Source organism: Coenobita brevimanus, chromosome 116 (genome assembly GCF_032717465.1).
Source record: "Coenobita brevimanus isolate Jiangsu-jjx chromosome 116, ASM3271746v2, whole genome shotgun sequence".
NCBI classification, from domain to species: Eukaryota; Metazoa; Arthropoda; class Malacostraca; order Decapoda; family Coenobitidae; genus Coenobita; species Coenobita brevimanus.
In genome coordinates this window covers 53472828-53499341 of record NC_137069.1, presented here as the reverse complement: position 1 = coordinate 53499341, position 26514 = coordinate 53472828, and the positions used below count along the sequence as shown (strand labels likewise).

At 41.3% G+C, this 26514-nt stretch overlaps 1 protein-coding gene across 1 annotated transcript; it reads left to right on the top strand.

Moving 5' to 3' along the window:
• Positions 1 to 9687: 9687 nt before the first annotated feature.
• On the top strand, positions 9688 to 26163 carry LOC145418759 (uncharacterized). Its single transcript, XM_080287094.1, has 7 exons — positions 9688 to 9770; positions 10114 to 10294; positions 12465 to 12621; positions 12885 to 13117; positions 24981 to 25057; positions 25736 to 25910; positions 26073 to 26163. The coding sequence occupies exons 4-6, from the start codon at positions 13031 to 13033 to the stop codon at positions 25884 to 25886; spliced, it is 315 nt and encodes a 104-aa protein (XP_080143220.1). The 5' UTR covers positions 9688 to 9770; positions 10114 to 10294; positions 12465 to 12621; positions 12885 to 13030; the 3' UTR covers positions 25887 to 25910; positions 26073 to 26163.
• The last annotated feature ends 351 nt before the right edge of the window (positions 26164 to 26514 follow it).

The window sequence follows — 26514 nt, the reverse complement described above, 5'->3', positions numbered from 1 at the left end:
AACAAAGCTTTAACAGAGTGCTTTGTTATAGGGTAAGAATCAGTAGCATTGCACTAAGCCTTTTTATCAAGTACAATATCCATACATAAACATCTTAGGCCTTTTTTAACACATCCACCATCCACTCATGCAATGTATGCCAAAACTACACTTGGGGTTAAACATCTTAGGCCTTTTTTTAACACATCCACCATCCACTCACGCAATGTATGCCAAAACTATTCTAGAGGGTTTAATTTACTGTATGAGGGACGTAAAATATAATCAGTATGGCTTAGATCATTTTTTTAATACTCCCACCATCCACTCACATAATGTAGTGCTGCCTGTGGGTGATGCTGCACTGAGTGACAAGCATAATGATTTCCTACCATAAAACCATTTACTATGCTGGGTGGTACCCATATAAACAGATGATGCCTGGTGGTTTAGTGGGTGGTCTAGTTGGAATGAGGCTGTAAGGGGTGGTTGGGGTTTATTGCTAGTGTAATGCCGCTCAGGGGAAAATGAGGCTGGTCACATGTACCTTAAATGTCAGGATGGAGTAACCTCACCTCAGGCATCTCTTCTGATGGCGGAAAAAAAAAAATAAAAGGGAAAAAAACAGCATTGGGTGATGGAAGGAAGAGGAAAAAATCAAATTACTCCAGAATCGTGTTGCTCTAAACTTTGCAACGGTATTTACTCTGCCTCACACTAAACTGACACCCATATAATACTTTTGCCACACCCTGTTTCCCCAGTCACTACATACAGGGTGCCAAAAAGACTCTAGACACCCATACACTACTTTTGCCACACCCTGTTTCCCCAGTCAGTACATACAGGGTGCCAAAAAGACTCATATATCCATCAGAGGAAGGTGTAGTCATTGTACTCTCATTTAGTTGACAGGATTTCTTGGTACCTTTTCCTTTGCTGTTTATTTTATGTTTACCTTTTTATGCAAAGAAGAAAGAACCAAAGACGTGACAATGGGCCTGAGTCTGTCTGGTTCAGTTCAACTTTTTTTGAATTAAAGTTTCTGTAATCCAGCATCTTTACAGTAAAATCTGGTTTTTGCAAATGTTTGTTTTGTTTATTCATCTCGTTTCACTTACAAAGGCTCCAGCTTGAACGCATCAGCCATGGTCACCTAACGCAGGCTTTACAGTGCTTGATCTCTGGCAGCCTCTCTACTCAGTCCCTTATCCCTGAGGTCACACTCTATACCCTCAATTTAGCTGCAGATCCATAACCTGTATCTGTCTATCTATCTATTGCCAGATGCCTTAATCCCATATGGGGTGGCCACAAACAAATCACCTCCACATCGCCCTGTCCCCCGCCATTTCACTGCCCTGCTCCCAACTCACACACCCCCTCCCTCATATACCTCTCCACTCCATCCCTCCATCTCATCCTTGGCCTCCCCCTCCCTCTCTCCCCTTCCACCTCACTCACATACACTCTCCTCATCAGTCTCTCACTCTCCATCCTCTCCACATGGCCAAACCACCTCAGTGTGTTTCTCCTAACGCGTCCTATCACATCCACATCCACACCACAACGCTACATCTCATCCTTGGCCTCCCCCTCCCTCTCTCCTCCTCCACCTCACTCACATACACTCTCCTCATCAGTCTCTCACTCTCCATCCTCTCCACACGGCCAAACCACCTTTGTGTGTTTCTCGTAACACTTCCTGTCTATAAAGTTGTAAAAGTGACTGTTGACCAAAATTATGAAACAGAATTATAAACTTTTCTGAATTTTTGATTGATGCCAGGTGTCTCGATCTGGCTATGAGTAATTTTAAAAATGGTACTTGTCACATGAGAAAATAATAAAATGGAGACAATTCTTGACATATTGCTACTTCAAAGAACATTATGTTTATTGTGAAGTATTGGGCTTGTAATCTTGTCGGGTAAGGAAGCTCCCTAACACCTCTTCATTAGTGATTTATTTTTGGATATGGCTGGTTAAGATCCCTCTGTATGTTATTTGTGCAGAGTATGGTGACACTGGGATGATTTATGTAACACAGAAGGTCAGTAAAGTGTAAAAAACAAAGTAAATCACTTAGGAAAAAGTGTTAGGGAGCTTCCATAGGTGGCAAGAATACTGGCCCTAGAAAGCAGGGATGGGATTCTTTTCCAAGGTAGTAGAGCACTGGGGTTGATTTGTGTTTATCTGATGGAACTGGGTCACTCCTGCAGCTTGAGTCTAAGTCATGGCAGTGTGAAATTCAGTCAGACTTAATTATGAGGTAGTGATGAGACTCCTTGGTTACCAGTCAAGTCAACCCTCCAATCTGACTACACTTGGCCATCAAGTGAGGTGAAAGGGGTTAGGTCTTTTTGTCAAAGTACACACTGTGTACTTGTACTTAAGAAATTTGATTGCTGGTGTACAACATGTGTGTGTTCATTGCTTAAAGATGGACTGTAATGTTGTACCAGATTGTCCTTTTATTGCAGTTGTGGGAATGCCTCAAGATGTGTCATGAAGCCTGTGTCATGGTTGTTGCTTTTCATTCATAAACCAGGTGGGTTGTTGTGCCTCTATAACATAGTGGTTTTGTTATTGTTGCTGCTTAATCTCCAGTCTGTCTGGCTGAGCAGACATGTCAACCACAGTTAAGCAACTGCATCTGTGGGGCCATCCTACATACACATACACTGTGTAGGGATCAGGCGCCCCCTTGTGGTGGACAAGCTCACCGGGGTGCTTCCCTCCCCACAGCAAGGTGCAGGGAAATGAGAAGGTTTGGCTCCTGGGTGGATGCTACCCAGGGTACACAGCACCAGTGTGTAGGCCCCTTATCAGTGGCAGTAATGTACTGTAGTGTATTAAGTATTAATGATAGTCAGCCCAGTGGAGTGTACCAGACTTCATTCTTATCAATCTCAGATTCTGTTTTGAGCCATTCATGTGTCTAAAACAAGCACAACACAGGAAAAAAATATGTCACAACATATTTTGAGATGAGACAATACATATTTCCAATTCAGCACCTGTTCAAATAAGTGAAATTGCTTGCACACTTCAGTCACTACTCCTGGCCTTTGGTATGCAGGGCAGGTTCACTGCATCTCTTAAGCTTGCTTGTATGGGCAGAAAGCTTTAACATTTACACTGATATTGCTTATGTGGATGATTTGTGTTTATAGTATTGTATATATTTATTATTTCTCCTTGGTTTGTTTTTATAATTTAGTAATAGTGTCTTTGCTGATGTTTATAATACTGTACATGTAAATTCATATGGTGAGGGATGCCTTCATGTGGTGGCACTGATACAGTTCAGTGGATCCTCTACCCAGTTATACAAACATCCTTCATTGCTTTCCCTATCCCCCAGAAGGTGGATGGTGGACTGCAGGATGGGGACAGCTTCAGCCTGCAGTCCACTGGGTTCAATACCAAATGAATTCAAGGCCACAGCAACAACAGCAGCAGCAAAATAATAAAATTCTTGAGTCCCAGTGCTAATTATAACATGCTAAGTACAATGTGCTAATAATAACTAGTGCTAATTATAACATGCTAATCATAACATGCTAATCATAACCAGTAAGCACAGTAAATATAACCACTCAATAGCCTCTTCACTCCAATGACATAATTTTTCATCCTTATGTTTTCTCCATGCAGTTCAGTTCACTAATACAGAGTTTAACACCGGTATTCTTTACACTTAAGGAGGTTGTCTAATGCCTCTTCCTTAGCATTTTATTTTTGGATGTGGCTGGTTAATAATCTTTTGTACGTTATTTATGTAGAGTGCGGTGATATTGGAAGGATTTTTGTGACACAGAAGAGGACAATAAGGTGTAGTAAAGAAAACAAATTGCTTGAGAAAAGGTGTTAGGGAGCTTCCTCAGCCTAAGAATTCAGTAGGATAGATACAGCCTTCACTACCAACCCTGTCACAACAGCATATCTCCCTTGTGCTACATCAACAGGTCTTGCAGTGGCAGAGTAAGAATGTAAAATGTGTCACTGAAATGAAACAGCATCAGTGAGTGAGTTATTGTGGCAGTATTGTGAGGCCTTCTGCCCTACACAACACAGGATCTCTGGCCTGACTGTGTGTCTTGTCCACTGGGTTTTAGATGAAGATGATATATGTCAACATCGGGGGTAGGGTTGCGAGAGGCGGACCGAGAAAGGCCTGGAGTGAGGTCATAAAGTGTGACCTCGGGGATAAGGGACTGAACAAGGAAGCTGCCAGAGACTGAGCAGCATGGAAAGCCGCCACTAGATGACAAAGGCCGATGCATGCAAGTACATTGGAGTCTTTGTAAATGAAGTGAAACAAAATAAAACAAAACAAAATAAAACAAGACAAAATGAAACCAAACCAAGCAATGTACTACAGTAGACAGGATGATGAACACAATATGGTTTTCTGGACACCCATTCAATTTGATGTGTCTCCCATTTTTTAAATTCTTTTTGAACTAAACATTTTGTGTCTGAGAGGTTGAAGTTTACCAGTAATTATGGTATATACTGTATAATTCTTGTATTGCAATTGTAGATCTATCTGTCTATCTGTCTATCTATACTGTATATATTTTTATGGCAGTTTTAGTTCTGTCTATCTAGCTATCAATACTGTACAGTATAATTTTTGTATTGCAGTTTTAGTTTTGTCTGTCTATCTGCCTTTATCTATATCTGTCTAATGCCAGACACCTTACTCCCACAAGGGGTGGCCACAAACAAATCACCTCCACATCACCCTGTCTCTTCCACTTTAGTTGCTTCTAGTATATTAGTGAATGTCATCACTTTCAGTGATGACTCTTGACACCACCACATGCATTACTTTTGATAAGCACTGTAGCATGTTTTTGTGCCAAGGAAAATAAATATAATGGGGGTTGTTACACGCCAGAGATGATACCAACTTATGGTGGTGACTGTAATAATGCAGTGTAGGTGTTTGGTGATAGGAATGTCCCACAGATACATCCCTGTCCCACAAAAGGAGGATGGTAGGATGTGGGAGTAGGGGAGATCAAGCCTGTGGTCCACCTAGTTCATGTTTGTGATGACTGGGGCCACAACAACAAGAGCAACAAGACACAGACGCCATTGTTAATTGTAAAAATGTCCCCTAATTCCTACCCATTGCATCTCATCACCGTACATGCATTAGGGTATTTGCTAGAGACCTAATAATACTGTACTGGCTTCTTCAAACTCCCTTGTGTAGGCTGATCAGGAGAAACATCGCTTGTCATTACCAGTGAGATTTTAAACTGTATTTTCAACTGTATTTTATTACTCTATTTTAATATACACTCTAAGCGGATGAATTTCATGTACAGGACTGTATGTTGGTGGCAGTAATTTTGTGGATTTATATTCATTTCCTTAAGATGATGATGATGATGGTGATGATGATGATGATATATCTGCAAATAGTATAATATTTGATATAGTGTAATGTATTACAGATATATTTAATGTTATACTGACAGAATCATTCATATGTGCAGTAATTTTAAGTGACTCCTTTGTATATATAGATCTTATACTTTAAGCTTATCAGTTATAGGTCATACTCAAAACATGGTCCGATTATATTTTGTAATGGGGGTGTGCAGCATCAAAAAGCAACAAGAATTATTTGGTAGTGTAATTGAGTGTTGATGATGCATTCTGTACATGGATACTAATGTGGCTGGTCTGGTGTGGTACTGGAGCAAGTGAAGCAGTGTGCAGCGTTACATCATATGTGCCATAATTAATGTATAGGGAAAATGGAAGTTGGACAATGGATTTTTTTGTTTTTCTACCCATGGCATTTCCAGAGTTCCCCCACTGAGCAGCATCTTAATAATGATACAAGACACTCCATGAAGGGACTGTAAGGGTACCACATGTCCAAAATTCATCGTGTCTGTTCCTTGTTTTCTCAATTTTGATTTTGTCGTGCTCGGTGTTACTTCATGGAGCTCCTCATATGGTGTTTTAATCCCTGCCTTGAGAAGTAATATTATAACGATAAGCACACACAAGCTGAGCAGTTAATTGTTCTATACACATTATTGAATTTAGCGGCTTCATTTCAGTGACATATTGGTCAGTTCATTCTTGCTGCCTCAAGTTGACTGTTCAGAAAAAAAGAGAACACTACAGTATATATAACTCCTTCAGTGCCATCTGTCCCTCCCAGGCTAAATAAGCTCATGTAACAGTGGTGAAAATAAGCTGGAAATGAGGCCACTGTCCAGAAAGTTTTTTTTGAAGATCGGTAAAAATTGTTCCTTAGTAATTTCAGTAAAAACATTTGTAACTTCAGTAAAAATGGTTTGTAAGTAACCAGTAAAAATTTTCCTAAGTAATTTCCTAAGTAGCGTCAGTAAAGATGGTTTTGAAATACCTGTAATTGCAAATATAAGTAACTTCAGTAAGCAAATGTAAGTAACTTCAGTAAAAAATTGATTGTAAATAGTTTCAAGTAATGTACAGCCATGACAGGTGGGTGGCTTGGGCTGCTCTGTGTACCGTACCGTGCCAGAACCAGTGTGTTGTGTACGGAGTTGACAAAATGCATCAGCCGGGGGAAGTGCGTTGTTGGCTTGTACTGTAGGCGGCTATGGAGACTTAACACTTCTTCCATACTGATTTATTCTGTGCATTACAAGTGAGTGTCTTTGTTTGGCTTTCAGAATTTTGGCCTATCAGGTGGAGCCAGGATTCCAGGGGCTTGAATGGTGAGTGAATGGCAGTGTGGCTCATTCACTTGGGCAAACTTTGCTTAGTATCTTATTCTTTTTATTTGGGGGGGGGGGTGAGCCTCTCTGAACCCTATCTCACCCCACCTTGGGTTTTGGATTATGATGATGTTGATGATCTTGTATTTATTATTACAAACTGTGTCGATACAAATGCGATATATAGTAAATAATATACAAGAAAATAATAAGGTGTAATGTGCAAAATATTTAAAATAAGGAAGAGATGTTAATGAAGTCTGTCAGGGCACATCATATATGGGCCATGATCCTATTAATTCTTTTTCACATTAATTTGAGAAATACCTTTTTTTTTGGACACTAACAGTCTTGCCATGCAGTGCTCACTCTTGTTTCTGACTGAACTGTTTATAGAGTTAATGTGAGTTGTATTGATAGGTTTGTATTCTTAGGTTCCATACATTAACTGAGGGGTAGTTTAAGGCCTTGTTTGGTGGGTGATTAGGTACAACAGATATATAACTACTGTACAGTTCAAATGATAACTATTTTAATGGTGATGGATCTTGTGTTAGCACAGTTAGGACCAATAGTGCATGTTATTTTAGTATCCAAAGCTTTTTTTTTTTAGTTCCATCAGATACTTTTTTTATTTAAGAGCATATACAATACCAGCCATTATATCACTCACAGGTATGCAGTACAGGTAGTTAGTCAAAGAAACAGCCTCAGAAAAAGTTATTATGTACAGTGAGTAGCAGTGTACATTGGGTTATGCTGTAGAGGTGAATCTGGTTTACATTCTTAGCAGCAGCGGTTATGTTTTAGGTTATCGTGTACATCATCAGTTCAGTGGAATATTTTAATAATGGACAGAGTAAATGCCAGTAATGGGGAAGGGTTGCAACACTTTTTTTTTTTTTTCTGCTTTTGGAGGACATGAAGAATTTTTTGGTTACTTTGCCTTAGGACGCTGCCATGTTGCCACTCGTGTCAGCGTCAGTATAAAGTTGTACAGTAACAGATGTATGGTCGTGTACGCAGCAGCATGTTGGCTCATTGTAGGGGTGTGAGAGGAAGGCGATGGATACAGCTGTGTTGAATTCAAAACTGCCACATAAAATTTCTGCACTACATTAGCTGTATTATTGTCCCTGTTTGTAATTTGGTGGTAGGTGGAGGCACCCATCATCCACTCACTTGATGTAGTGTCCTCCCCCCCCCCTCTCTCTATAGGTGACTCTACAGTGAGTCACAGGCCAAATAGTTTGCTGTATCCCAGGAAACCATTTACATTGCTGGGTGGTAACCATGTAACCAAATGGTGGCTGGTGGTTTAGTGGGTTAAGATGCCCTACCAGATGGTGCTTGTAAGGGTTTATATCCATGGGTGGTTGGGATTTATTGCCTGCATAATGCCACTCAGGGGCAAGTGGGGCAGGTTACCATTGCCTTCAATGTTGGGACTGAAGAACTTAGTCCCAGACACTTACTTGTATGGGACGAAATGAGATTGGATGATGATGGTGATGATGAGTCAGAATAGGTTATGAAGAGGGTGGGCCTGCAGAAGCAGTTGCTTGTGTGATTGATGGATCTGCTCAGTCAGTATGACTGGGGTTACTCTGCAACTACTGCAACTACTGATTTTACTTTAACATTGGTGCAGGTGAGAGGCACATTAGTGCAGTGGCACTGACATAGGCTAGATGGATGGCTCCACTGTCTGGTTATGCAAGTGCCCTTCAGCCCCTTCCCTATCTGCTGAAAGGGGGATAATGAACTACAAGAGGGACGACTTCAGCCTGCAGTCTACAGGGTACACTTTCAGGTGAACTTGGGGTTACAGCAACAACAACAAGAACTATTACTGCAACTCTAACATGAATACAAATGCTTAGTTGTGGCAAGAGATGACTAAGAATGGTAAATTTGGATGCTAATCACGAAGAAATGGTGTGGAAAAGATGTAGCATATTACAATTTCTTTCTGTCACTGAAGCTACGGACAATAGGCAGCAAAGGGATGTTAAATTTGGGTCAAGTATAGCAAATTCGTCCCCTTTCCCCCCACCTCCCTCACCCTGAAGGCCAATAGTGGCACGGTGAGTGAGCGCCAAAATCTCGCACCAACGCACCTCTCTCTCTCTCTCTCTCTCTCTCTCTCTCTCTCTCTCTCTCAACGTTATTACTTTTAGTTTATTTTTATACATGTCCTTTCTGGTACACTCTAGTGTTTTGTCTTACAATGGCTTGAGTAGTAAGTTTATTGGCGATATGAACAAAAACAAGACAATTCGCCGTCTGGACGATTCCCTGTCGTTTATTTACATATCAATAATATTTATTTATCAAGTATACAAGTCTTCGAGTCATATAAGTTATAACAATGATTGTGGTTTACTGTTTTTATAATCATAAAGTGTGGAATAAAATTTCGATATTAACGGAAAAAATATAAATATATTGAAAGTTTGAAACGCTTATCAGGCCATGTACGATAACTTTATAAAACAAAAGACGGTGGTGGGTCTTGCGACACACATTTTAGTGATTGGACATTCGTGGGTGTGGCCACACCATGGGTTATACATTTGGGTGATCACGTTGGGCTACATACAGGACATCAACATTTATATATTGTCTAACAACCTTAAATGAACGATTCAGTTCAGTTCAGTTGATAGGTGCCTGGGGGGGGGGGCGATCAAAGCGGATAAACAAAGGTACAACTCCGTAGAGATGAAGTGGAAACATTTCCTGATCGGCTCAGCCCTTTAGTAAAACAAGTTCCAACATTGGTTTTGAAAGTTTTGTGCATTGTTCAACATGCGAATGAATAACTAAAATTCCTGCGTACAACAATAAATATTTCAGTTCAACGGAGGGATTAGAGAAGAGATTCCGATCCTTTCTCAGACACAAGTGTGATCGTCTTTTCACTTTTCAGTTAACTGTGGAAGTATAGATAGTTACACAAACAGTAGGGACATGTGCTATGATGTCGGTAAACTTCACGTGGAAATGGTTGCTATTTCGTATGATGGAAGACGCAGACACCATTACATTAAGGTAAATCTTGTATTGTGATTATGTGACTCAGATGGCTGTGGAAGTAACCCGTATCCCCCAGTCCTGAGTCGGGGGGGGGGTTGCTAGGCCGGTATCAGTAGTAGTATTTTTAATATTGGTAGTATAAAATGAACGCATTTGTTTGGGCACGCTGCATTAGAGGAATCTTGCTCTGGTAAGATGAGTAAAAATAGACATCAGATTAATGTGATGTAAAAAATTGATACTCATTCACGGCTAAAGGCTGTTGGGAACTACCCTAGGAATACTACCTGGTAGGCTATTTATTACCCATAATCTCTTAGCCTTCCACAAATACGTAATTCCATTTTATTTTTGGCAGGACGTTCAGAGTAAATGCCAGTTCAGAAGCCACACCTCAGTGAGCCAGCGATGACCCTGACACGAAGACCTCTGGCCGATGCTCAACACCGTTCACCATGATGGGCCGTACGGTGTAGTGAAGGATTTCACCACTGCTTTAAGGCATGGCAGGGCCTGTGCATTTCCTCCTGTTGACATGGGTAAGGAGTTTCATTTTCTGCCCTTTTTCTTTTGCATGCTACAGAATGGAGGACACTTGTAGTCTGGTGTGTGGATTATTATTATTATTATTATTTTGGCCACCTTGTTTGGGATACATGGCGTCTGGCAATGAATGAATGATTATTTTTTTCCTTCCTGTGTTATATTTAAAAAAAAAAAATGCTATCACCTATTATAGCTTCATGACCCCATTATTTTAGAATTCTGTTTCCCCAAAGAATAAATGTTCACTTTCAGGCCGACACAATTTTTGGGATAAAAGAAGGGTTTTCTGATTATTTTTGTCGTTCATTTGATTTTGACTCATTTCTGGGGGGGAGTTGCCTCATTAACTATTCTATTTTTCCTGCCGCCTCCATCCCATTGACCGAGGAAACCCATGCTGAGAGAAAAAGCATTGTCACTGGAAAATCTATCTATCTATCTATTGCCTGATGCCCTAATCCCGCAAAGTGTGGAAGCAGACAAAAACGCCTCCAAGTCGCCCTGTCACCCACCATTTGACTGCCCTCTCCCCAGCTCACTCCCCCCTCCCTCATGTACCTCTCAACTCCATCCCTCCACCTCATCCTCGATCTCGCCGATTAATATCAAACGAATTGCATAACAGATCAGAAAACCCAGGTTGTATCCGAACCTAACCACATCATACTTAACCTAACTGGGTGTCCTTGCTCCTCACACCCCACAAAGCAGTAATTCAGCCCCATCACACCCAGTCACACTGCAGGGAAGGAAAATGAGACAGTGAAGGATGAGATGGAGGGATGGAGTGGAGAGGTATATGAGAGAGGGGGATGTGAGCTGGGAGCAGGACAGTGAAATGGTGGGGGACAGGGGGACATGGAGGTGATTTGTTTGTGGCCATCCCTTGCGGGATTAAGGCGTCTGGTAATAGATAGATTGATAGATAGAAGTTGCCAATTTTAAGCATTATTCTAACTTCATCAAACTAAGGAAATGGTAAAGGAAAAGGTTGCTGTTGATGAGAGGAAGCCATAGAAAACATAACTGTATACCCTCTTTGTTTGCCAGTTAGTCTAAGAAATACAGCACACCCTCGTTATACAATCATTTGTTTATGAGATCAATAGGAATTTACCCTTTTTATATATATATATATATATATATATATATATATATATATATATATTCACTGTGATGCCTGATTTCTTATTACCAGATTGTGATACTTTTCCTTCTTACATGATTACGACACAAAATTCATTAAACGATTGATCTTCACAAATGCATGGCAGTCGTAAAATGAGGGTGTGCTGTACCCAACAAAGCATCACAGGATTAGCAAGTGGAAAAGCAGATGAATATCCAGTAATGAATATCTATCTATCTATTGCCAGACACCATAATCCTGTAAGGGGTGGTCATTTGACTTTGAGTTAGCTATTTGTTTTATGGAGAGGGGCACTAACCCTCCACCAACCCACTTGTTGACACATAGGGAGCACGTATGGTTTGGTTATATGGTTACCACCCAGCGTTGTAAATGGTTTCATGGCTTACAGGAAACTATTTGGCTTGTCACTCAATGTAAAGCCGCCTGTAAAGGAAAGAAAAGCAATAAGAAGTGACAGGAAAGATGGGAGAAACAGGAAGAGAGGAGGGCAGGCACAGAAAGGCTAAGGAAGAAGTAGGCAGCACTACATCAAGTGAGTGGATGATGGTCACCACCACCTACCACTATGTTTTTGGCATATTAGATAGAGCCAGGATTCCGGGGGTTTGATTGATGAGTGAATGGAAGCGTGGTCCATTGGATTGGGCATTTTTGGGCTGTCTGGATGTTGCTACTCCTCACCCTGCCATAGGGTGGGAAGGGAGGTCTGGATGGTGATGATGATTTATTTATTTATTTATTTTTTTGTACTTATGTAAACAGTAACTTTAGAGGGTGGGGCCGAGGATGAGATGGAGGGATGGGGTGGAGAGGTATATGAGGGAGGAGGGTGTGAGTTGAGAGCAGGGCGGTGAAATGGCGGGGGACAGGGCGACGTGGAAGCGATTTGTTTGTGGCCACCCTGTATGGGATTAAGGCATCTGGCAATAGATAGATAGATAGATATGTCAACAGTAACTTTAGATATATGGGCACATGGCACATTTTCCTTAGGTTGATCCTTTTCACAGGCTGATATCCGAAAACATCAACCCGGGCAGGACAGCACCAAGAAGAAGGCTGCAAATCTTGGCTGAACTTTGTCATTGGTGTCAGGAGATACTGAATGTGGGAAGAGTTTTTGCTTAGACACTTGCATGAGGGAAGCTTCACGGATGGAGTGAGAAGGTGAGTGAAGTTTAGACCCTCAGCATTGACCCTGAGTGAGTGAGTAGGAATTGGAAGGCTTGATGAATGAAAATGGTGATAATGACGTCTGTATTTCCCTTTTTCAGGATCATAACTACATGTATAATAATGAGAATAGAATGAATGAAAATGAAGATATTGACGTCTGTATTTCCCTTTTTCAGGATCATAACTACATGTATAATAGTGAGAATAGAATTGGAGATGATGGTGGTGATACTGATGGCTATTTTTGTCGGCAGATGGAGGAGTGGATCCCAAATGTCATCTTGCCATCTTATTCTGACTTCAAGATTCCTGGGATTTGATGGGATGTGCTGACAGTTAATACATGAGAGTGGAAGAAGATAGGAGAAGCCTTTATTCTGCAGTGGACTAACTTGGGCTGATGATGCTGATGACGATGGATGGAAGTGCAAGAAATCTATCAGCACTAAAACCATCTGCATCCATTCATCTCACTGTGATGTTAAAGGTAAATCAGAGCGGAGAGGTATATGAGAGAGGGGGGTGTGAACTGGGAGCAGTGCAGTGAAATGGCGGGGGACAGGGCAACATGGAGGCGATTTGTTTGTGGCCACACTTTCCGGGATTAAGACGTCTGGCAATAGATAGATAGATTTCTTTTTCATATGCTGTGTACAGTAGATGCAGGCCTGGTCAGTCAGCCATACTGCAAGAAGTAGCTACACAAGGTATGTAACTCTGGCAAGGGCCCATATGGTACATTAGTTAGCACCCTAAGAATTATCAGGCATAGGGTTCTTCATTGTTTAGCAAAGGTGCATATGATAAGGTGTCTGGCAATAAATAGATAGACATATGATCCCACATGTCTAGTGTTCTGTATGTGTTATAATTAAGGCCATTTTTCTTCATGGCACACGAGTTTTTGTAGCATCTGCTCATTAGTGATTTGTTGTTTGCCCACTACTCTCTATCTATCTATTGCCAGACGCCATAATCCCGTAAGGGGTGGCCATTTGAGTTATTTGTTTTACGGGGAGGGGCACTAACCCTCCACCAACCCACTTGTTGACACGTAGGGAGCACGTATGGTTTGGTTATATGGTTACCACCCAGTGTTGTAAATGGTTTCTTGGCTTACAGGAAACCATTTGGCTTGTCACTCAATGTAAAGCCACCTGTAAAGGAAAGAAAAGCAATAAGAAGGAACAGGAAAGATGGGAGAAATAGGAAGAGAGGAGGGCAGGCACAGAAAAAGAATGATAAAGGCTAAGGAAGAAGTAGGCAGCACTACATCAAGTGAGTGAATGATGGTTGCCACCACCTACCACTATTTGCACACTACATGATAACATTTTTCAAGTATGCTGTTTATACTGTGGTAATACTGTATCAGCATAGTCTGCATCAATATCATATCATTATTATCACCTATACCTCTTTTCCCACCCTTGGATGGGGGGTGAGGTAGGGCGTAGAGAGCCGGAAAAAAAGAAAAAGGAAAAAATGGAGAAAATAACTAAATCTGTCCAGTTGAATTGGCCAGGGTCACAGTTCCAGCCGTTGCCTTCAGTAGCATCAGTTAATATAGTACAGTATTGGCAACCCCAGGCTTATTTGAATATGAACCCTTCCTCTGCAGGCTACCATCCTCCATTTAGGGATATGGAGGGAATTGAGGAATGTGTGTTAGACCAGGCAGGGGAGCCACCTGGTTTTTTCACTTCATAAAAAAGAATATTGAGGTGCAGTCTAATCTAATATAAAAATGACACCATGTTTCCACGTAAAGAATTCCTGTATTGGGGTTGGCCGTGGTACCAGTACAGCTGATATTCTCAATGTACTGGAAGCTAAACCATGAGCCAAAACCAGCTAGTTACATCCCAACAGTTGCTGGAAACTGTTGGGGAAAAAACAGACTTTTGAGATATGTAATATGATGTGTACAGTCACATGGATAAAAGATCGTATAATATTCAGGGTAAATAACTAAGGAAGAGATCTTGCAAAATCTCCAAAGGCCCTTAGAATGTGACCCTGAGTAGCATAGGTGCTAGGGTCATCTTTAAACTGTGTGTGTGACAGTGTGGACAAGCTTATAGTGTTTGACAGTTACATCCGAAGCATGAGGCCATGGAGCATCTTCTATCTATCTATTGCCAGACGCCTCAATCCCGTTTGGGGTGGCCACAAACAAATCGTCTCCAAGTCGCCCTGTCCCCCGCCATTTCACTGCCCTGCTCCCAACTCACACCCCCCTCTCTCATATACCTCTCCACTCCATCCCTCCATCTCATCCTCGGCCTCCCCCTCCCTCCTCCCCCCTCCACCTCACTCACATACACTCTCTTCGTCAGTCTTTCACCCTCCATCCTCTCCACATGGCCAAACCACCTCAGTGTGTTCCTCATAACACTTCCTATCACATCCACATCCACACCACAACGCTCCTTTATATCCTCATTCGTCAGCCTGTCTCTCCACGTGACTCCACAGGCTCCTCTTAAATAACTCATTTCCACTGCTCTCACTCTTGACTTGTGTCCTTCCAACAACGTCCAAGCTTCACTTCCGTACGTTAGAGTTGGTATCACAATACTGTCATGTAGTAACTTTTTCACTTCCATGCTCACTTCCCTGTTTCTTATCACTGCTTTCAAGGAACCAGCAACCTTTCTTCCCTGCTGTACCCTTTCAAGCACTTCACCCTCCAAACCTCCATCCTTACTCATCACACTACCCAAATACTTAAACGTACTCACATTTTCCAATTCCTCACCATCTAACCTCGCTGTACATTCACTAACTTCACCTCTCTCAAAGACCGTCACTTTACTCTTCCCTACATTCACCTTTAGGTTCCATTTCTTACACACTCTCTCAAACTCATCCACCAAGCCTTGCAGCTCCCCTTTCTCTTCACTCAACAACACAGTATCATCTGCAAACAACAGTACAGGGAGTTTCCAAACACTATCCTCTCTCACCAGGGCCACTCCAACATCCACTACCCTACCTTGTACCTCTTTTATTACCCCATCCATGTACAGATTGAACAACCATGGAGACATGACACATCCCTGTTTCAAACCAACTTTCAAAGAGAAAAATTCACTTAGTTCACCATCCACACGCACTGCAGCCTTCGCACCATCGTACATACTCTTCACAGCATTCAACAACTTCCCATCTACTCCATATATTCTTAACACTTTCCACAATCCTTGTCTATCCACCCTGTCATATGCTTTCTCCAAATCCATTAAAGCCGCATACAACTTCTTTCCCTTCTCTAGAAACTTTTCCACTAAAGATCTAAGAATGAATATCTGATCTACACAACCTCTTCCCTTCCTAAAGCCTCCCTGTTCTTCTCCAACTAATTTCTCTGTTCTTTCTCTAACTCTGTCTATAAGTATCCTACCATACACTTTTCGTATTATACTAAGAAGACAAATGCCCCTATGATTACCACACACTTCTTTTTCCCCTTTTCCTTTGTACAAGGGAATAATTATACCTGACTTCCAATCCTCCGGGACTCTACCTTCCTCCCAGGCCAATCTGCACATCTTCCACATCCATTCTACTACTATCTCTCCCCCATGCTTCCTCCCAGGCCAATCTGCACATCTTCCACATCCATTCTACTACTATCTCTCCCCCATGCTTCAGCATTTCACCACACACTCCATCAATTCCTGGGGCTTTCCCCGATTTAACTTTCTTCATTGCTTCCACAACTTCTATCCTACTGATTTCTTCCTGTCTTCTCACCTCCCTCCTTCTCCCAGCCATTCCCCAGCCACTTATACTCGCATTACTTCCATCCTCTACGTTCAACAATTCCTTAAAGTGTTCTCTCCATCTGCTCACTTTTTCTCCCTTCTCCACTAGTAATCTACCATTTTTATCTTTCACTCCCCTGCTAACTTCACTTCCACCCTGTCTTACTCTTTTCACTTCTCTCCAGAACATTTTCTTACAGTCCCTCCACTTTACACTCAAATTCCTTCCAAATTCCTCATCCACTCTCTTCTTACTCTCTCTTACTAATCTTTTCACCTCTCTCTTCCTTTCCACATATAACTCTCTCTTCCGCCTCTCAACTTCTTCCACGCCCCTATTTCTCATCCATTCATTGTATGCTTTCTTCTTTTGTGCCACAGCCTGTTTCACCTCTTCAGTCCACCACGCTGTTCCTTGCACCCCCCTCCGTCTTCTCTTCCTTCCACACACCACATCACATGCTGCACATATTTCTTCTGTAAATCTTACTGTTGTGTATTGTTGCTGACTACACTCTAATGTTGGGTCTGGGCTGATCATACCTGACAGTTATGGGTGTCCCCTAAATGTGCTGATACAACATGTCTGACCTTTGTGTATCATTGCTGACTGCGCTCTGTAAGGTGGAATGCAGGATTATGACATCTAACAACTAGAAAGCATTCAGAAGGTGCATATCTTTGCCAGTGTCAGTGTAGTTCTTCATGTACCATATAGATCAACCACGCAACCTCACTGGGGGTGGTAATTAATTGAATGGTCATAGTGTGCCCTGTTAAAAGTCACAAAGAAGGCATACCTCCACTGACACCAGTCGTATTTATGATTTACTCCTGCATCTTGATCCATCTCAAAATCTAAACAACTTCTTGACCCAGTGGCCACATGTCCACCACATTTTGTTGACATCCAATAACAGCTTTTTGAGATAACAGTATCATGTCCACAGACAGACAGACTTGGATGAATACACACCTTTCTCCAGTCTTGTTAGCTGAAGGAATTACAGGTGTTCCATAATGACCATAAGAAATTAGGGACCTACACCATCATACATTCAGTTTTAGTGTGCTCAGGCCAGAGTTTGACAGTAATTTCCCAGACTCACAGGTATTAGCTTTTTATTTTCATTGAGCTGGGGGGGAAAAAACTCTTGAAAAACTTTACAAGGTGATCAAAAGAAGCTATTGATTATATGGACATCCCCCTGCCCACCCAGTGTATTTGATGCAAAGTAACTCACCATACTGTATCCTACCCTACCCTACCCTGCCCTAACCTACCCTACCCTACCCTACCTTACCCAGAGCTATGCAAGTGGTAACATCCTTAATCATTCTTTTTTATGAGTTATTCAGGAGATTTAGTGAAACAGAAGAGTGGCCAGAATTTTTAGAGGTTAGCTAGATTTTGAATAATATTTAGGGTTTAGGGTGGTAGGTGGTGGTGACCATCATCCACTAACTTGATGTAGTGCTGCCTACTTCTTCCTTAGCCGTTGTCATTCTTTTTCTATGCCAGCCCTCCTCTCTTCCTATTTCCCCCATCTTTCCTGTCACTTCTTATTGCTTTTCTTTCCTTTACAGGTGGCTTTACATTGAATGACAAGCCAAATGGTTTCCTGTAAGCCAAGAAACCATTTACAATGCTGGTTGGTAACCATATAACCAAACCATACGTGCTCCCTATGTGTCAGCAAGTGGGTTGGTGGAGGGTTAGTGCCCCTCCCCGTAAAACAAATAACTCAAAGTCAAATGGCCACCCCTTACAGGATTATGGCATCTGGCAATAGATAGACAGATTAATGGTTTAGACAGAATTCATTGTTTCATATTTTCTGTGCCTGTTTATTATATGTACTGTATTTATGCGTTTCCTATGAATGAAAGACTGACTAAGGGGGTGTATGTCGGTGGAGTGGAGGGAGGGAGAGGGAGACCAAGGATAAGGTGGAGGAATGGAGTTGACAGGTGTATGAGGGAGGGGGGAGTGAGTTGGGGGGAGGGCAGTCAAATGGTGGGTGACAGAGCGACTTTGAGGCATTTTGTCTGCAGCCACCCTTTGTGGGGTTAGGGCATCGGGCTATAGATAGATAGATATTTATATTTGTATGTATTATGAGGTCACATGGAATAAACTACCTACAGGCATGTCTTTAGTATGCTGTTAATGAGTAAAATCAAGTTATACACATTCACTCTTAAATATGTGGAACGTGTATGAGTGAGCCAGCTTGATAATGTTGTTATTTTAGCTAAAAGAATTGTGCCGTCCCACCTGCTTGATATTATTGCACACTTCACTCTCATCTTAAATGTCAGGACCAACTTGCCTAGCCCAGGGTTCCTACGCTTCTCATGGGGCGACACAGGATTGCATGATGGATGGATGGAAATTTTGTAGAAGACCATTGTACTCTGGAACTGTCTCCCTCTGTCTGTATTTCTTGCTAGCTATGATCCCCAGTCTTTCAAACGCAGTGTGTCCAGGCATCTCGAAATGATCGGATCTTGAATTTGGCTCTCTCTTGTATTTTGTTTTTCTCTTGAAAGGAATAGTTTGTGGGCTCGTGGCCTTTGGTTCCTTCTTCCTAGCTTAAAAAAAAAAAAAAAAAAAAAACTTGCCTAATATTAATGCAACTTTGACATTTTTAAGAAACGGCCATTTCATTTACCTAATATTAATACAACTTTGACATTTTAAGGACTCTAACTGCCATTCCACCTGCCTAGTATTAACGCAACTTTGACATTCTGAAGACTCTGAAATCTCACATGCCTGATATTAATGCAACTTTGACATTTTAAGGACTCTAACTGCCATTCCACTTACCTATTAATGCAACTTTGACATTTTAAGGACTCTAACTGCCATCTTACTTGCCTAATATTAATGCAACTTCGAAATTTTGGGGAAAACTACTTAGTGATGCCCATAACTTTTCAATAAGTGTTCAGACATTGTGTGTTGATGTGCAGTAGCTTAATAATTCCTGAGACAACTTAGTTTGATGCTCAGTTTGGCCCATTTTGGCCTTTTTACAGTAGTATTATGGTACATATTGAGAAAGCTAAGTTTACTATCACATATTACTTTTTTCGTAAGCTTTTCAACAGTGTGTGTATATCCACTGTAGCCTAATAGTTTCAGAGGTAACACAGTTTTGGTGGTTTGGTGAAGGTTTATATCCAAGGGGTGGTTGGGGTTTATTGCTCACGTAATACCACTCAGGGATGAATGAGGCAGGTCACTCTCATCTTAAATGTCAGGACCAACTTGCCTAGCCCCAGGCTCCTACTCTCCTCATGGGGCAACGTAGGATTGGATAATGTGTGGATGGATGGATGGTTTCTTTTTTCTGTCATATGGTGGCAAATGTTGAGAAAAGCAATGTGTAACACCTTTTACCTCTTAAGCTTTCCAATGATTTGCTTAGATCCACTTGGGCTTGTATAGTTTCCCAGATAACAGTTTAGGTGCCATGCTGTAGCACCCAACTACATGTCTAAAAGTGTTCTTGCTGGCTTGTTGTGCTCATTCACTCAGTCAGTCATAGTGCTAAAGAAAATAACGTTAAAAAGTCTCCTACCACAACCAGGTTATGATCTTTCGTATGCAGTCAGTTCCATGTGGCCATGTATCTTTGTGTACTGGGAGCACTCACAGAATAACTTGTGATAACTTTTCATTTGTAACTATACTCATTTCACATTAACTTGGCCTAAAATTGCCTTCCATCTATCCTGAATGCTGAGGTTGAATATCAGATGAACACTAGAATACGGTTCTAGTGATGTGCAAGGGATCTAGAGCCTTAGTATTTTTTATTTATTTATTTATTTATTTTTTGCCACTGAGCTGTAACTATAGAGAAACACTAAAATCTGTTATCAAGGAATAGGCATAAATTTTCATTGCTGTTCTTGCCTAGTGAGAATGTTTTGCACATTTTTTGGCTGTATTTGCCTCTTTTGGGGTAAAAGTTTAGTACCGCTGGAAGACATTTATGACAATTTCAAAATGGTACAACCTGTCATGATTGGTTCCATAGCTGAGAAGAAAAAATTTTGGTGGCAGGAAAATTTTACAGGCTGTATGGGACAAGAATTTTATACATTTCAGCCTGAGTACTGTACTGTATAGTGTTCTCACTCGCTCTGCTCATGCAAAAAGTTAGTTACAAAGTGATGTGGAGGGAATGTACAGCCATACCGGTAGTGTTGTATTGTCTTTTTGTACAGTAAGCTACGTGAAATATGTTACAAACTGACAGAAATCTGGGCCAAGTTAAGGTGAAAGAAATAAGTTATGTTTTTGCCAGAAGAACATGAGAGAAGAGAGAGAGTGTGCCCTCTATTCCTTGTCCTTCCAGCCAAAACTCAGTAATAGTCATGATGTAAACTGGTCATAAGTCTGTGAATCAGCACACATGTACGGTCTCTCATGTCATGCAGAGCAGTCCACATGTTATGTATCTTAGTTTAGGGGATGGCTACATGATCTGCACCATTGTCTCCCCTGCGTCATTTTCTACTCCCATAACCCTTTTCATGCTTTATGTTATAATATCTGGTTTTCCATGTTCATTAATTGTGTAACCCCATTTATGTTTAGTGGTAAATTATTTGCATTTTAATGATCATTGATTGCATGGTTGATTATTTTGTGAAGCAGCCAAATCGTCTGTGCTCCTCTCGTAACCAGACTGCTGTCTCCATCAGAATAACTTAGTGTAATATATGGACCACCCTTTGTCAATTGATCTGAAAATAGTCATTTTATGGGCAACATTGTCAGTGCAAATTCAGTGTGTTGGTGTATACAGTATAATTTTTAAAGTAAGAAAACGAAAGTAATTTTTAAGTCAAAGTAAGAAAAGGAAAGTAATTTGTAAGTCAGAGCTATCATTGCTGTTTTGAATGTCCAAAGAATTATTCATAAAGTAATTAGTTGATGCCTCACTCCTGTGTCATTGGTGTCTAAGCATCACAGAAAGTCCAAAAATATGCTTTTGGTAATATTGATCAGCAGCTTTTAAATCCAAGATGGCCACAGTTCATTATTATTGGTATGGTATCTAAGCATCTCAAAATATTTTCTAAGTCAAAAAGTTCACTCACAATAATACTAGTTGGCATCTCAAAATTATTGTAAGTCCAAAAATTTGCTCAAAAGTACACTCAATCCTTGAGTACCGCGGGCAATAGGGACTGGACAAGGACCGTGGTACCCAAATCCGCGTCACTCAGACAATATGTTTACATGTATAATGGTACAGTGTGTTCTGACAACTTTCCAAAACTCTCACTTTTACCCCTTCTTACCACCTAACCCCACGTAAATTACCCCCACTTGCACCCACCATCTGGTAAAACATTGAAAGAGATATAACTGTTGTAATTAAAAACATCAATGGTATTAAAAATAGCATTAACAAAAATAAAAGTTGGGATGGGTACCCTTTTGTTGATACGTAGCTCCCCGGTATTTTCCTCCCATCCCCCAACCCCAATGTTGTTGTCAAAGTTTCGCCTTCTCTCATATCATGTGGCTTTCAGGAGAGACCTTAGGCCATATGGTTAGACAAAAATTTATGGATCTGGCAGTTTTAGAGTACGAAATAGAACGAAAATTTGTGTTAACAAGAAAAAATTACTTTAATCCGTGTGTTCTCGTGAGTTAGCGTTCAGTTTCACATTTTTTGTTTGATATCGCGTTTCCCAACGCATTTCTCATAAACTAAACATATGGCTAAACTGCTCAATCAGTTTGAAATGTGTTGGGAAGAGTGATACCGAACGAAGAGTAATGTGTTGGGAAGAGCGATACCGAACGAAGAATGTGAAAAGGAACGCTAACTCAGGAGAACACATGGATGAAAGAGTACCTTTTTTCTGGTTTGCAAACATTTTCGCTCCATTTTGTTCCCTAAAACAGCCAGACCCGTAAATTTTAGTCTAACTATACAGCCTAACGTCTCTCCCGAAGGCCACATGATACGAGAAGGCGAAACTTTGATAACAACTTTGGGGTTGGGGGGTGGGAGTAAAATACCGTGGAGCTACGTATCAACAAAAGGGTACTCGGTGGAGGTGGTGTTGACCCAGTCCAACTTCTGTTTTTGTTAATGCCATTTTTAATACCACTGATGTTTTTAATTACAACAGTTATATCTCTTTCAGTGTTTTACCTGATGGTGCGTATAGGTGGAGGTAAATACGTGGGGTAAGATGGTAAAAAGGGGTAAAAGTGAGAGTGCTTTCTCTAATGCTCCACATAACGCCCTATAAGCTTCTCAGTCAGTTTCAGGACAACATATAAACCTTCACATCTGCCAGGATTGCATCACTTCCTACGCACGATCTTTATCTTCTCCCTGTCCTTCCAAATCGTTATGATGGTGCTTTCTTTTATGCTATGGTTTTTCTTATTTTCTTTTGCCATTTTGGTATTTGTACGCTTAAAGCAGTGGAAGAACCTTACCAATTCAGTTCATATTCCTCCAGTTTGTTTTCTGTATTTTTCTGACTATTTTCTGGGTGGTAAATTACCTTTTCCTGCTGAAAAATTTCCCACTTTTTATCATCACGTTCCTTAAGCCATAACATTATTGTCTTGATGTACTCAAAGGTGATTTTTGTCTCCCAACTTCCCAGCTGGATGCTACGTTAGGTTAGGTTAAATTATAAGGTATAGTTAAGCTAGGTTAGGTCAAGTTTAAACACTTAGGTTAGGACAGGCCCTAATTTTGCCGTAACCCTGATGTGTCAAACAAGTTGACAGCGGAATACAACTTAAAACAACGGGGGAAACAGATTTAGCATGAAACGTTTATTTACCTCCCAGAAGTAATCCGACAAACATAAGACTATCAGGAAGAAGAACGAAGAATGTGAAACTGAATGCTCACTTACACGAGCAGAAGTATTTTGTGTGTGTGTGTGTGTGTGTGTGTGTGTGTGTGTGTGTGTGTGTGATTAGCAAATATTTTCATTCAGTTTCGTCTCCTAAAACTCGAAACCCATATTACTGTGAGGTAGAGTCCGTGAGACGCGAGAAAGGACTTGATAGCCGTATGCTCAGTCGGTCCTAAATGTGTTGGGAAGCACGAAACTGAACGAAAAATGTGGAACTGAACACTAACAAGAACACATAGACGAAAGTATTTTTTTCTAATTAGCAAACATTTTCGTTCCATTTCGTCCCCTAAAACTGCGAAACCCATTATGAGTGTGGGGTGGAACTAGGTGAAGCATGAGAAAGGATTGATAACAGTATGCTCAGTTAGTTGGAAGTGTTGGGAAGCATTAAATCGAACGAAGAATGTGGAACTGAACGCTACGATAACACATGGACAAAAGAGTAACTTTTCCTCTAATTAGCAAACATTTTCGTTCCATTTCATTCCTTAAAACTGCACAATCCATGATAATTGTGGGTAAGAACTAGATGAGGCATGAGAAAGGACTGATAACCATATGCCCAGTTGGTCCAAAATGTGTTGGGAAGCATGAAATCAAACGAAGAATGTGGAACTGAACTGTAACTTACGAGAACGCGTTTTTTTTTTTTTTTTTTTTTTTTCTGATTAGCATACATTGTCGTTCCATTTCGTCCCCTGAAATTGCCGAAACCCATAAATTTCGTCAAACCGTTCGGCCTTGAGTTTGCCCAGAAAACATATTTCCATTCTGTATGCGTATTCATAAAAACCACCAGGAACCCTCAGCCAGGAACAACGCTTGCCCATTCGTTTCAAAACTAACCATAGGTTTTTCACGAAAATATGCCCACTGTGCTTCCCAGGCAAAATTTCAGCAACCTAACCTACCCTAACTTATCCCATCTCACTAGGGCTGTTTGGCTGAGGTGGCTGGCTGTGGTACTAAGATAAATACCCATACAGAAAGGAAATATGCGCCCAAGAAATGTACCCAGAGGTTAGAGGGTGACGTCAGCGCGCGGCTTTCAAATTTCGTCCCCAGGCCAGCTGACTTCCCGCGTGAGCTCGAGTTTTTCCGCGTGTTGACATGACTTGTCTAATTATGCTGACCGCGTTAGAACAAAAACGTGTTACTCAACCACGTGTTACTTAAGGATTGAGTGTACTTGTTGGCATCTCAGAATTACATCTCAAATTTTGTAAAAATAATTTGCCCATAAAAATACTAGCTGGCAACTTTGTTCCAAAATGGCCATCCATGCGTGTTGATGCTGTGAGTCTGGTTGGTACAATTGAAGACAAAATACTGCTGCACGGTTTTAGTCCATTAATTATGAAACTCGTACATAATATTCTGAAAGGTTTGTTATGCCTGAAGACAGCCTCACTGGGTTCCTGAAGTCATTGCTCACTTCCTGGTTAATTATTGTTCATGAAGTGGATCAGTATTTATGTCCGTAGCTGTACACACTCCCACTTACTGTGTTTTCCACCATGTGTCCTCTCCCAAACTCCCCCACTCCTTTGCCCTTCCTCTCTCACCCTGCTACTTGTAGCTATGGTGAGGAAGGGGAAAGGGGTGGGGAATTTTTTAGAGCGTACCTATTATTTTATTAACACCTCTCTCTTGTTTCAGGTTGCCTCCGGACACTCTTCAGATTATGAAAGGCTCGATGTGAAACCTGGTTCCATTAATCTTTGCAATCAACTTAGGTACATTTTTGAGGGCCCCAAAAATCCAGTTTGGGGCCATTTTTTCTGATAATTGTTTTTTTTTTTTTTTTTTTTCCATATTTGGCTGGTTTGGGGATTATTTCTTTCATTTCTGCTGTTTTATTTTCAGTTTATATTTTCATTTTCTCATTTTTTTAACTTTAATGTTCTTGGCTTATAAGTTTCCATTTTATTATATGTTAAGATTTGTAGATTACTAAGTTTTTTCTATAATACAGTCTAGAAATATTTCAGTCTTTTAATACGTTAAGTTACTCATAGGTATACTAGTCATTTCAGTCAGGCAGATTTAAGGTTCAGTTGAAAAACTACATATAAATGAATGGTAAGGAAACAAGACAGTAAATTTCAATGTTATATTGCATAAAAACACACACACACACACACACTAAAAATTAATACAAAATTAGAGACATCCAGTACAAGCAGAAGAGTTCTTCATCACCCAGCAGGGGGCACAGTTCTTCATCACTCAGCAGGGGCCACAGTTCTTCATTCACCAGAGGGCACAACCAGAGTCCTCAGCAGTCCTTGGGAAGAAAGGCCCGAGTTGTTTGCCAGGATAATAGGGTCAGCAGCAGGCACACAACACCTATAGAACAGAAAAATTTTAGTTTAAATCCACGTTAGATTTTAATAAATAAATCAATATTAAAGGACTCTGGTGCTGGTCGTGCCCCTGCAAAGTGCCGCTGAAGGATTCGGGTGGTGGTTGTGCCCTGGCAGTGCTGAAGAAGGACTTTGGTGGTCGTGCCCCTGCAAAGTACTGCTGAAGGACTGTGGTGATGGTCATACCCCAGTCAAGTGATGCCTGAGGACTCTGGTGGTGGTCGTGCCCCTGCAAAGTACCGCTGAAGGACTGTGGTGATGGTCATACCCCTGCCAAGTGATGCCTGAGGACTCTGGTGGTGGTCGTGCCCCTGCAAAGTGCCGCTGAAGGATTCGGGTGGTGGTTGTGCCCTTGTAGTGCTGATGAAGGACTCTGGTGGTCGAGTCCCTGCAAAGTACCGCTGAAGGACTGTGGTGGTGGTAATGTCCCTGCACAGTGCTGTTGAAGGACTGTGGTGGTGGTGGTTGTGCCCCTGCAAAGTGCCGCTGAAGGACTCTGGTGGTGGCCGTGCCCCTGCCGAATGATGCCCGAGGACACTGGTGGTTGTGCTTTGCCAAGTGTTGTGGAGAGCTGTTGGTAACTACAGTATTCTTACTCTTAAAGGGTTTGTCTGTTATAATGTTCAATTCATCATCCAATCCTATGTTGCCCAGTGAGGAGCGTAAGAGCCCAGGACTAGGCAAGTTGGTCCTGACATTTCATTTGAGAGTGACCAGCATCACTCATCCCTGAGTGGCTTTACATGAGCAATAAACCCTAACCACCCCTTGAATATAAACCTGCACAGGCTCAGTCCGATTGGAGTGCCGTAATTACCCACTAAACC